This window comes from Elephantulus edwardii, unplaced genomic scaffold (genome assembly GCF_000299155.1).
Source record: "Elephantulus edwardii isolate Elephantulus edwardi_28Jun2011 unplaced genomic scaffold, EleEdw1.0 scaffold00001, whole genome shotgun sequence".
NCBI lineage: Eukaryota > Metazoa > Chordata > Mammalia > Macroscelidea > Macroscelididae > Elephantulus > Elephantulus edwardii.
Genome location: NW_006399751.1, coordinates 32,115,961 through 32,126,916, shown reverse-complemented (window position 1 = coordinate 32,126,916; position 10,956 = coordinate 32,115,961). Strand labels below are relative to the sequence as shown.

Genomic DNA, 10,956 nt, shown 5'->3' with positions numbered 1-10,956 from the left:
ACCCTTTGGAAAATTCTTAGATCTTGTTCTTCGTTCTAATGTCCCCGTAGGACATTTCTTATTGGTAAAACTTAATGAAAACTGAACAGCCTTAAAAAGATAAAGAAATAGTTAAAAAGGAAATGAAAACAACACTTAAGATGAGTAGAAAAAGGAAGGAAACAAAAACCAAAACAAAGCAGGAGTAATAGACATGCATACATGTGTAGGGAGAAGGGAGTCTTCATGTCACATTTAAATTTAGACAGTCAGTTCTCCCCTTGTGTTCTGATGCTGATTAGGGGCTTTTTCTGATGATAGTTTTGTTTTTATTTTTATTGTTTCAGCTAGCTATCACTTCATTACCCTTTGGTCCTATGTTGAATGCTTTCACGAATCTAGCCTGGAAGCAGAGCAGCTAGAGCACTTGCCCTGATGTGCTTTTAATGTTGTCAGACAATGTTACTACTCACCATTTGATTTGACAAACAAAGTGTGTTAGTACTTTTCTTGTTTGAAATGTATTTTAACTGTCTGATTTCCTTTCTTTAGATTTACGTTTTTGAAGACAATTTTGTGATGTTTGATTCATTCACCTTTGGAGTGTGTGACCATAAATTCCCCAACTTGTGTACTGTGTCAACTGGAACCAGCAGTGTGTCTTAATATTCACTTAAGTCAGAACTTGTAAAGGAAAGAGAAAAAAAATGAGTGTCTGGTTAAATAAAGTTAACTATGTTAGAGACTTGAAAAAGATCGTTCTCTGCTTTTTAGTAGTCTATCTGGCTATGTTAGTGGCCACAGATCAAGATTTTTACAGTTTACTAGGAGTATCTAAAACGGCAAGCAGTAGAGAAATAAGACAAGCTTTCAAGAAATTGGCATTGAAATTACATCCTGATAAAAATCCGGTAAGTAAAAATGGCTTTAAAAAATGTCTGATTAATGTATTTTAGGAATTGGTAATGTATATTTAAATTATTTTAAATTAATAATTGAAAATAGTTAAGAACCATGGCAAATAAAAAACCATAATTCAGCTGCCATGCTGAAAACAGAAGAAGCAAAACATTCTCATTTGCAACAGAGGGCAGGAATATCAGTACTAAAAATACAGTTTTCTCTTAATTTGTAAATTCTTGCTCAAGTTCTGTTGAAGATATTCATGCAAAAACATAAGCCAGTGAAGTTGTTGATACAGCTTTTTACTTTGAGATCATGTATGTTTGAATAGTAATAATGTTTCTTAAAATTAATATCAGAAATTAGAAGTTATGTCTTGTTAAAAATGGCTATAAGAACTTAAATTTTACTGTTTTCTCCCATGCACAAGTCCACCGGCCAGCCTTACAAAGTATTATAAACACAAGCAAAAATATGGATATAACCAAAATATAATAAATATATATTCACTACTATAATCTTCCAAAAGCATCTTATTTTTATGCTATTTTTATAATTTATTTGATCTTTTTCCTCAGTGAATTTTTATACTAGTCATTAACACAGTAAAAGATATGATTGTGTTAAAGTTTTATGTTTTCTAGTTATAATTTTTAAAATAATATTCTTTGTTTCCATAAATCTGAGCAGCAGAAAACAGTGATTTTTTTTTTTAAAGTTATTGCATGTTGGTGATCTTTTTTCTGAAAATTTCATAATATCATTTTTGGGTTTTTTCAAGTTTATCATATGAAAGACCTAAGAGGTTCCTTTTCTAAACTCAAGTCCATTGCCTTTGAACGGATTCTGACTCGTAGTGGCTCTCCTGGACAGAATCAGTCTTCCCCATAGGATTTCCTAAACTATAATCTTTATAAGAAGTTTCTGCTCTAGTAGGGGAACTCTGGTAGCCTAGTAGTTAAGGAGACAAATCCACCAGCTGCTTCTCTGGAGAAAAATGGACAGTCTCCTCCCAGGCAGTTACTCGCCTCTGAAAGCCTGCTAGAGAGTCAGTTATGGTTGGTTCCAACTTGATGCACACAGCAGTAGTGGCATAGTTCATAGGGAATTGTGCTTGTTACCCAAAAGCCACATGATCATTCCAATTCACCAGTGCCTTCATGGAAGGAAGATGAGCTGTCCTCCTGTGTTATTTGCATGCTTAGCAGAGGGTTAGCTCTGAGTCAGTTTGACTCCGTGGCTGTGAGTGAATCTCTATGGGAATGAATTGGCAGGTCCTTTTTTTTTTTTTTTTTTTTTTGGTGGAGCAACTGGGGGTGATAACCACCGACCTTTCTATTACCACCTTATCACAGCCATTCCACCACTAGAACCCCTTTCCTTATCCAGCTGTTTTTTAAATGAGATCAGTTCTGTGAAACACAGTAACAAATTAATATATCATCCCAGATTGAATTGTTACTGTGATGCAATACCAAAACCACTGCTCTGTAGTCAACTCTAACTCAGGTTGACTCTCCATAGAGTTTCCAAGTTGTAAGTTTTTACAGGGAGACCATCCATATTGTTGTAAAGAACTTCAGCTAGATTTGACCATTGACCTTTTGGTTAGTAGCCCAGCACTACATCTTTAGGGCTCTTTCCTTTGATATAGTTCTTACTTAATTTTCTGCTGGTTTGAGGCACATTGCATAGTTAATGTGTTGTCTGCCTCAAAAAGTATCATCATCTATAGTTGTTTTTTTTTAAAAAAAAAATCTCAGAAGTACTTAAAAACTAATTGAATATTATTAATTTTTTTTCAGATACATTTCTTAGAAGGAATGGCTTAAATTGTACAGTTACATCTGTAAACCTTGTAGAGAATCAATCCTTTCCTGTTGTTATTCGTTATTGAAAATTGTAGCTTCTTCAAAAATAGTTCATTTCAACCCATGATAATTCCATTATTATGTGTATTCTCCCAGCCCTTCTATCTGGTATCAACCATTTACCATCAAGGCAAGTCTAATTTATAGTAACTTATGTTAACAAACTAAAATGGCTCTGTAGGAATTTCTTGGTGTGATCTTTATGGATGCAAATCTTCAGGCTTTCCTTAGCTCCAGTGAGTAGATTTGAACCACCAACGTTAATAGTTGATCACAAATCAATAGTCACACATAGAGATCTGATATCTATTTTCTCCAAATATCTCAAGATTACATTAAATTACGTTTAGGTTTTGAAGAGATACGCATTGTGTGTATGAAACAACTGTGTTATACTTAATGGTTTATTGGGTTCTTTGTTGTTTTTATTTACATTAGAATAACCCAAATGCACATGGTGATTTTTTGAAAATAAATAGAGCATATGAAGTACTCAAAGATGAAGATCTGCGGAAAAAGTATGACAAATATGGAGAAAAGGGGCTTGCAGACAATCAGGAAGGAGGCCGGTATGAGAGCTGGCACTATTATCATTATGATTTTGGTAAGTTGCTGTGATTATTAGTAATGAAATTTGTTTCTCTTTAAGTGAGCTTAGAAAAGTTAATTTTGTTTTACTGTTTAGACTGTACAGTTAATAAAAACACCTTTGTCTTTCTCTTATGTACCTGGGGTAAAGAGTAAGTTGGTATACAGATATTACCTCTATAGATCTGTAGGCGTATTAGTTATGCTCTTATTAAATGAATCTAATATAAGGATTACTGTTCAACTAAGAAAAATGTTTGCATTAGATGTTAAATATTAGAGCCTTTCAGTATATTTTTTAGATAATCATATTTTCTAAGCTCAGTTACTAGTGATTTCCAATAGAAATGGTTAGCACAGGAATCCAGAATTAAGGTTGCATAGAGAAGTGTACTCAGGGTGGGGGGTGGGGGGAAAGGGATGGGGGAATTGTATACCAATGAAGGATTTTTTTTTCTTTTTCTTTTCGGAAAGGGGAGCGAACTGATGGGGAGGGGTGGGCAGGGAGAAAAGTGCGGCAATGAATGAATGGAAATCCAAAATCTCTGTAAATGTTTATTAAAATTAATTTTTTTTTAAAAATCCCCACTCAGCATAGAATTAAGTGCATTTCCAATATCTTACATTGGCTGATTGCCACATAATTAACTGTCCTGAATTGTGTATTATTCTTAAAATAAAGTATTAAATAAATTTTTTTAAAAAAGCAATATTTTTCTCATATGGACTCTTCGTTACCAACAGTAAAATGGTGAAAGCAATAAGGCAAAACCAGGAAAGAAATAAACCAAGGCAGAGTGAAAATAAGCATGGATATTAAGTCAGGAAGGGGACACACCAATACTCAGTGCCGCTTCTAATCATTAATTAGGATCAAATATAAGCTATTAGAAGTACAGTTTTATAGTTGACTAAATAAAGGAGGTCTGGCAGCATGTTCTTTAGGGTATTTAGGGTATTTCACTGTTAACCAAAAAAAAAGGTTGTTTCTGGTTGTTCAAAACCACCACGTACTCTAAGGGAGAAAGATGGGCAGTATCCTTCTGTTGTGACTTATAGCCTCTCAGAACCAACTTGACAATATTAAGCTTGACTATTTTTGAGTTTTAAATAAAATTTTGTCAATTTCTATGTTGTTTCTCAAAACTGTCTTATCAAAATAGCTCATAAACTGCATCCTAAATGACATATTCAGCCTTCTTTGGTAAATAAACTTACTGAAATATGGTTATGTTTATTAAGTATTTTCTATAGCTATTCTTGACTTGGAGAGGGACATCATGCTTGGAAAGGCAGAGGGTCAGTGAAGGAGAAGACCCTCAACCAGGTGAATTAACACAGTGACCACCACAATGGGCTTTAGCGCGTCAGGAAGTGGAAGGATGGCACAGGGTAGGATAGGGTTCAGATCTGTTGCTCGTAGGGTCAGTGTGGATTGTACTTACAACTTGATGGTGCCTAACAACATTCTTGACTTACAAAGATAGCATTGAGAAATTGCCATGGAGACCATATATTCTGCAGAACTTTAAATGCTCCCTGTCTGGTCTCAACAGAAATATTCTTGACTTGTAATGTCTAGCTGTCATTAAAATTGTCATTGTTGGGTGCCATCAGATCAAAACTGACTCAGCGCTGACTCTCCAGTGAGTTTTCAGAGGCAGTAAATCGCATAGGAAGAGATAACCCATCCTTCTTCCTCCAAGCAGCAGATGGATTCGAACCATGTGTTTTTGGGATTACAGGGGAGCCTTTTACCACTAAGCCACGAAAGCTCCCTGTATACTACTTGGATATAAATAATAAGTTATCTCACATGGTTATAATTATGATAAATAAAATTGTATTTATGAAATCAGCTTGGTTCTCTCACTACTAAATATTCTGAAAAATATTTTTAGGTGATTATACATCAGAAAGACCTTGTAATCTGAGATTTTAATAAAGTCTGTAATTCATTTAATACCAAGGAACCAAGGTCAGTTTCCACTTTTGCTATTGAACCACAGCTACATTTAGCTAAATACATGTGATCAGCAGAGGAAGCCAAGTGGAAGGAACTAAGAAGTTTTTACTAGTTTTGCAACTTCCTGTATATCTATAATTCCTTTAAATATGTGTATTAGACATTTTCCCTGGAGGGGAATTGAGTGAAGAGTAAGACAATGTCCAACCCCCTTCACGTATGATACTCAGTATTATTGACTGTCAGGAAGCTAATACATGTTTAGATTGTGTTTCAAATATATTACCAATGGTATTAGATACATTAGTTATTTTCTTGGTAATTTGCTATATGTTCTTCAAGATGAGGTTTAGTAGCGTAATCTGTTTTTTGGATAGTTAGGAATCAAGAGTGAGTAATTTGTTTCTCTGTGAATCTTTAACCAGTTGTGAAGTTTTCATTTTATAATCTTTATATGCTTTTAAAATTAGGTATTTATGATGATGATCCTGAAATAATAACATTGGATAGAAGAGAATTTGGTAAGTTGGGGGCAAATGTTTTTCTAAGCTTAGTAGTACAAGTTTAGTCTCTTCTGTGTTTGATATTCAGGTATATTTTTTTAGATTTTAGAAAAATAGTATATGGAATTCCTGGGTAATGGAAACAATTTGTGTATGTGACTACTAAAAGAAATGGAGTCACCATGAGTCAGAATAAAGTTGACAGCAACTAATTTTGAATATGGTTTATATTGTATATTTAAATGATACTGCTAACAGAATCTAAGGCAGCGTTTCTGTTGTTGTTATGTTCTGCCTAGTCACCTATGACTTATAGCAACTTATACAACGATGGTGCTTAACAACAACAACATCATCATCATCATCATCATCATAAAAGCGATGCTACCAAGACAAAAGAGGGTGATTTTAGTCTGTGGCACTCAGGCCTGGTTTTAATTGTTTTGGGTCAAACATTTTTCTAAGTGGTATAGCACTGGTCTGTGCATTGCTGTACTGAGGTAACTCATAGTTGTTGTGATACTGTAACACTGATGCATCAAATGCAATAATGGTTACCCATGGTGGACAGTGTTTGGTGGAGCTCCTCGAATAGAAGCTCGGAAGCAGGAGTGGCATCCACTTCTGAAATAGCTTACCTCTGGAAACCCTGTGAACTTGGAGAAACAATGGAAGTTATACAAGTGTCCAAGTCTTTCTACATAGGGTCGCTGTGAGTCATCTACAACTCAACTGCACTTAACAACAACAACATATACAAGCCTATCTCACTGTCTCTGACAGTGTACCACGGTCAAAACATTAGTATTTCTATACTGAAATGTATATGAACTAAGTAAGAATAATAAGAAAGGTAAAAATAATACATAGCATAATATTCTTTCAGGCCAGTTTTAGATGCTAAGTGAGCATGCTACAAACTTAACTATAAAATACTTTTTAATTTCTGAGTTTTAGATAAGTATATGATTATTTTAGAAGAAGATTCAGTTTAACATTTAATTGGTATGATGCTGCATTTCTGCAGAATACCATTGGCCCTTAAACAGCACTGGTTTGAACCCTGGGTCCATGTATGCATCATTTTTTTTTTCTTCCTGTTGGCAGTTGGTGGTGAGTTGAAATGTGTCTATATGTTTAAAAGACTCTGTGACACTAATTACCACTGCTTGAGTCATTTGTCTCTCTAATACATGGTCAGTGCAATCCTAGGTTGTATAAGGATCAACTCTAAATTATACAAATTTTCAACTTTGAAGAGATGAGTGCTTTCCCCATGTTCAAGATTCAACTGTAGAATTCTACCATATTTTCCATTGACTTTTAGAAAATTCATCGAAAATTATGAATAGTTGATTGGAGTATTCTACTTTGAGATCCTACATAGCTATGATTAAAAAGTTACTCTTGAATCTCAAAGCTTTAATGAGGAAACCAAGGGAAGAGGGCAAGCATGGGCAGTGGTACCAGTTTGTACTTTAGTAAACATCACATAACCTCTCTGTTGTGAGCAACTTTGTTGCCATTGGTTTCTGTTAACTTTTGGATTATGATGTTGTTGCTATACCATTGATTTGGAATCCATCCATTGTTGACCCTCCATTGGGTTTTTAGGGGCAATAAATCATATTAGAGGAGATTGCCCATCTTTTTTTGTGCAGCAGCTGGTGGTTTAAACTAAATGCCTTTTGATTGTCAAGTCAGTTTATTACCACTAAGCCACCTGCTGGTCTTTTTTGTTTGTTTGTTTTGTAACTTAGAGATAGTTCTAGAACTAAGTTAAAGTATATATATTTTTCAGCCAGCTGGGTCACTCAGCAATCTCAGATAACTTTATATTTTCAGTGATTGAAAGTATTCAGAAGTTTAGGTTGTACCTTGAGAGGCTTGATCCTTTAGTATTTCAGTTTAATTTACACTGCTTACTTTAGAATATCTTGATACCAGCAGTCAGGAGATCAGGAAGTATATTGCATTGGGAAAGTCTATAGTCATGAACCTCTCCAAGTAACTGGGGAGGAATGATGTCTGTTTGAAGAGTAAGGTGCTCCTTGTTCAGACATGGTTTTTTTTTCAGTCACTTCCTGTGCAGATGAGAACTGGACATTGAATAAGGATGACAGAATGAATTGATGCTTTTGAACTGTTTTGGAGAAGAATACTGAATAGCATATAGACTGCCAAAAGAACAGATATGTCTTAGAGAAAGTGCAGCCAGAGTACTCCTTGGAGGCAATGATGGCAAAGCTTTGCCTCACATTTTGAACATGTTGTTTGGAGAGGCTGTTCCTTGGAGAGAAACATAATGCCTGGAAAGGTGGTATGTCGGCAAAAGAGAGGAAAACCTTCAATCAGATGAGTTGACACATTGCAACAGTGGGATCAAATATGTCAGAGATAGGGCATGGTTCAAAACTGTTGTTCATAGGGTAGCAGAGTTGTACTTGACGACACCTAACAACAAAACCTAACAACCTTAGCATATAGGTAGCTTCCAGTAGTTTAGTGGTAAGAGGTACTAACAACCCAAAGGCTTATGATATAAATCCACCAGCTTCGAGGAAGAAAGATGGACAGTCTCTTCCCATGTGATTTTACTACCTCTGAAAAACCACTGGAGGGTCATTTCTTTCTCAGTATTACATAACAACAAAAAACAAGAATAGTCCATGGATTGTCGACGAACAAATCTGTCTTACAGGAATTGCAGCCACAGTGCTCCTTATAGGCAGGGATGGTGAAATTATGTCTGATACTCTTTAATTCATAGCTTTGAGTCAAAGTCAGCTTTACAGCATATCACAGTAATGTTAAATAGGCCTTAAACTCTCATTTTGGTCCTGTAACCTTTTAAAAAAATCCTCATCACTGGGCCAGTAGGCAAAGTCATGATAGATGGAGGGGGGAAAAAGAAATTGGCACAATCAACAGCCTTGGTACCAGCACTGCTCTCTTTAAACTTATCATGTAAGTCTCATTTGATTCTCGTATTTTAAAAAACAGTTGCAAAATTACTTGACTGGCCGTGTACTCAATCTATACTACTTTTTTGAGCTTTATGACTATCTTAGTGGCAGTTATGATATTTTCTTCTTTCTGTATGAGAAATTCTATATAAAAAATGATAATCCAAACCAAAACCAATCATATCAAGTTGGTTTTAATTCGGCAACCCTGCAGGAGAGTAGGGCCGCTGCTTAGGGTTTCCAACACTAAAAATCTTTACAGGAGCAGATGGGCTCAACTTTTCCCACGGAGCAGCTAGAGGTTTCGAACTGCCAGTCTTCCTGTTAGCAGCGCATTACTTAACTCACTATGCCAGCACGGCTTCTCAAAAGATAATAAAGGCAGTATGAAAGATTTATGACTTGGCTGCACTTTTGTTTTAAAAAAATTTTTAAGCTAAAATCTGCATGAACCTTTAGTAAATCTAAACTGTTTTTCTGGCCTTTTAGATGCAGCTGTTAATTCTGGAGAACTGTGGTTTGTAAATTTCTACTCCCCAGGATGTTCACACTGCCATGACTTAGCTCCCACAGTATGTATTTTCTTACATCTTGACTATTACTGAAGTCTTGTCATTTTTAGTTCATCTATAATCTGGTAAATGCTGATTCTTTACACCTTTATAGCCATGTTTATTATCTCAGTGTTCAAGTATAGGTTTATTTGTTTGACAGTTGAATGTTTTCTTCTTTCGAAGGAAAAAAATGTTGACAAAAACCGTATATTGGTGTTTTTAAAAGTATACTCACTTTTTCATTATTGACATAATTATAATAAAAATCATCACTAATTTATATAGTATTTATGTGATTAAAATTTCTCATTAATGTTGGGGATGAAAAGATCAAAGAAAAGGAAATAATCTTATCAGGATTTTATGTTGGGTTTTTTTTTTTCTCGTAGTGGAGAGACTTTGCTAAAGAAGTGGATGGATTACTTCGAATTGGCGCTGTTAACTGTGGTGATGATAGAATGCTTTGCCAAATGAAAGGAGTCAAGAGTTATCCCAGTCTCTTCATTTTTAGGTCCGGAATGGTAAGAAAGAATGTTAGCATTGTAAAACTTTTTATAATTTTAGGACACGTTCAATATTAGTGAAACAGTAAATGTAGAGTATTTTAAAGTCTTATTTTAGGAGCACTCTATGAAGCTCTATAGTTCCAATAAACATTTTGGACTATATTGTGAATGTTTGTAAATGCTGTTACTTTGCTGTATTTTTTCTGAATTAAATATTTCCTAATATTAGTTTCTGTCTTAAAAATGTAATTTGCCAATGTGAATAGTTAACATTTCTAAAATATTGTACAGGTATTACCTCGTTGACTGTAGAGCTCTAACGTCCTCCCCTGTCTGCCCTTATACCGCCTCCTAGTTTTCAGTGCAGACAATTATTAAGTAGTGTTATTAAAATATCATCTCTGGGAATCTGTATGATGAGACTCTCAACGTATCATTTGAATATGGCCCAGTGGAAGGAGCTTTGCTGCCAGCCCAAAGGCGTATATTCCGAATCCACCAACTGAGAAAGATTAGCAGTTTCCACCCATGAGATTCACTGCCTCTGAAAACTACTGGAAGGTCATCTGTGGATCAGATCAGATTCAGGATTACATAACAACAACAATGTTGGTGGTGGTGCCATCTCATCAACTAAGACTTATAGCAATCCTGTAGCAACAGATCTGAACCTTGCCCTATACTGTGTCATCCTTCTGATTCCAGAAATGCTCAAGCCCGTTGTTAAAGTCACTATGTCTTATCTGCCTTGTTGAGAGACTTCCTCGCTTTCAAAACCTTTCCCACCTTTCACCTTTCACAGCATGATGCCTTTTTCCAAGGATTGCTCTCTCTTGACACCATGCCCAATGTATACAAGACAAAGTTTGACTGTCTCTGCCTATAAGAAGTACCCTGGTCGCAATTCCTCTAAGACAGATTAGTTTGTTGTTTTGACAGTTTGTGTTATATTCAGTACTCTTCACCAAAGCAATTCAAATGCATCAGCAACTCTTCTGTTATCCTTATTCATTGTCCAGCTCTCAGATGCATTGTTGTTGTTGTTATGTGCCGTCGAGTCGTTTCCGACTCATAGCGACCCTATGCACAACAGCCCTAAACCCTGCTCTATCCTACGCCA

The 10,956-nt window shown here is 35.5% G+C and overlaps 1 protein-coding gene across 1 annotated transcript in view; it reads left to right on the top strand.

The window, feature by feature from the left end:
• The first annotated feature begins 686 nt into the window (after positions 1-686).
• The window catches only part of DNAJC10 (DnaJ (Hsp40) homolog, subfamily C, member 10), a 58,962-nt gene continuing 48,692 nt past the window's right edge, over positions 687-10,956 (top strand). The window contains exons 1-5 of the mRNA XM_006878947.1: positions 687-890; positions 3,192-3,357; positions 5,778-5,828; positions 9,266-9,348; positions 9,720-9,851. Coding sequence (XP_006879009.1) covers positions 687-890; positions 3,192-3,357; positions 5,778-5,828; positions 9,266-9,348; positions 9,720-9,851 — 636 coding nt within the window. The remainder of the gene's footprint in view (positions 891-3,191; positions 3,358-5,777; positions 5,829-9,265; positions 9,349-9,719; positions 9,852-10,956) is intronic.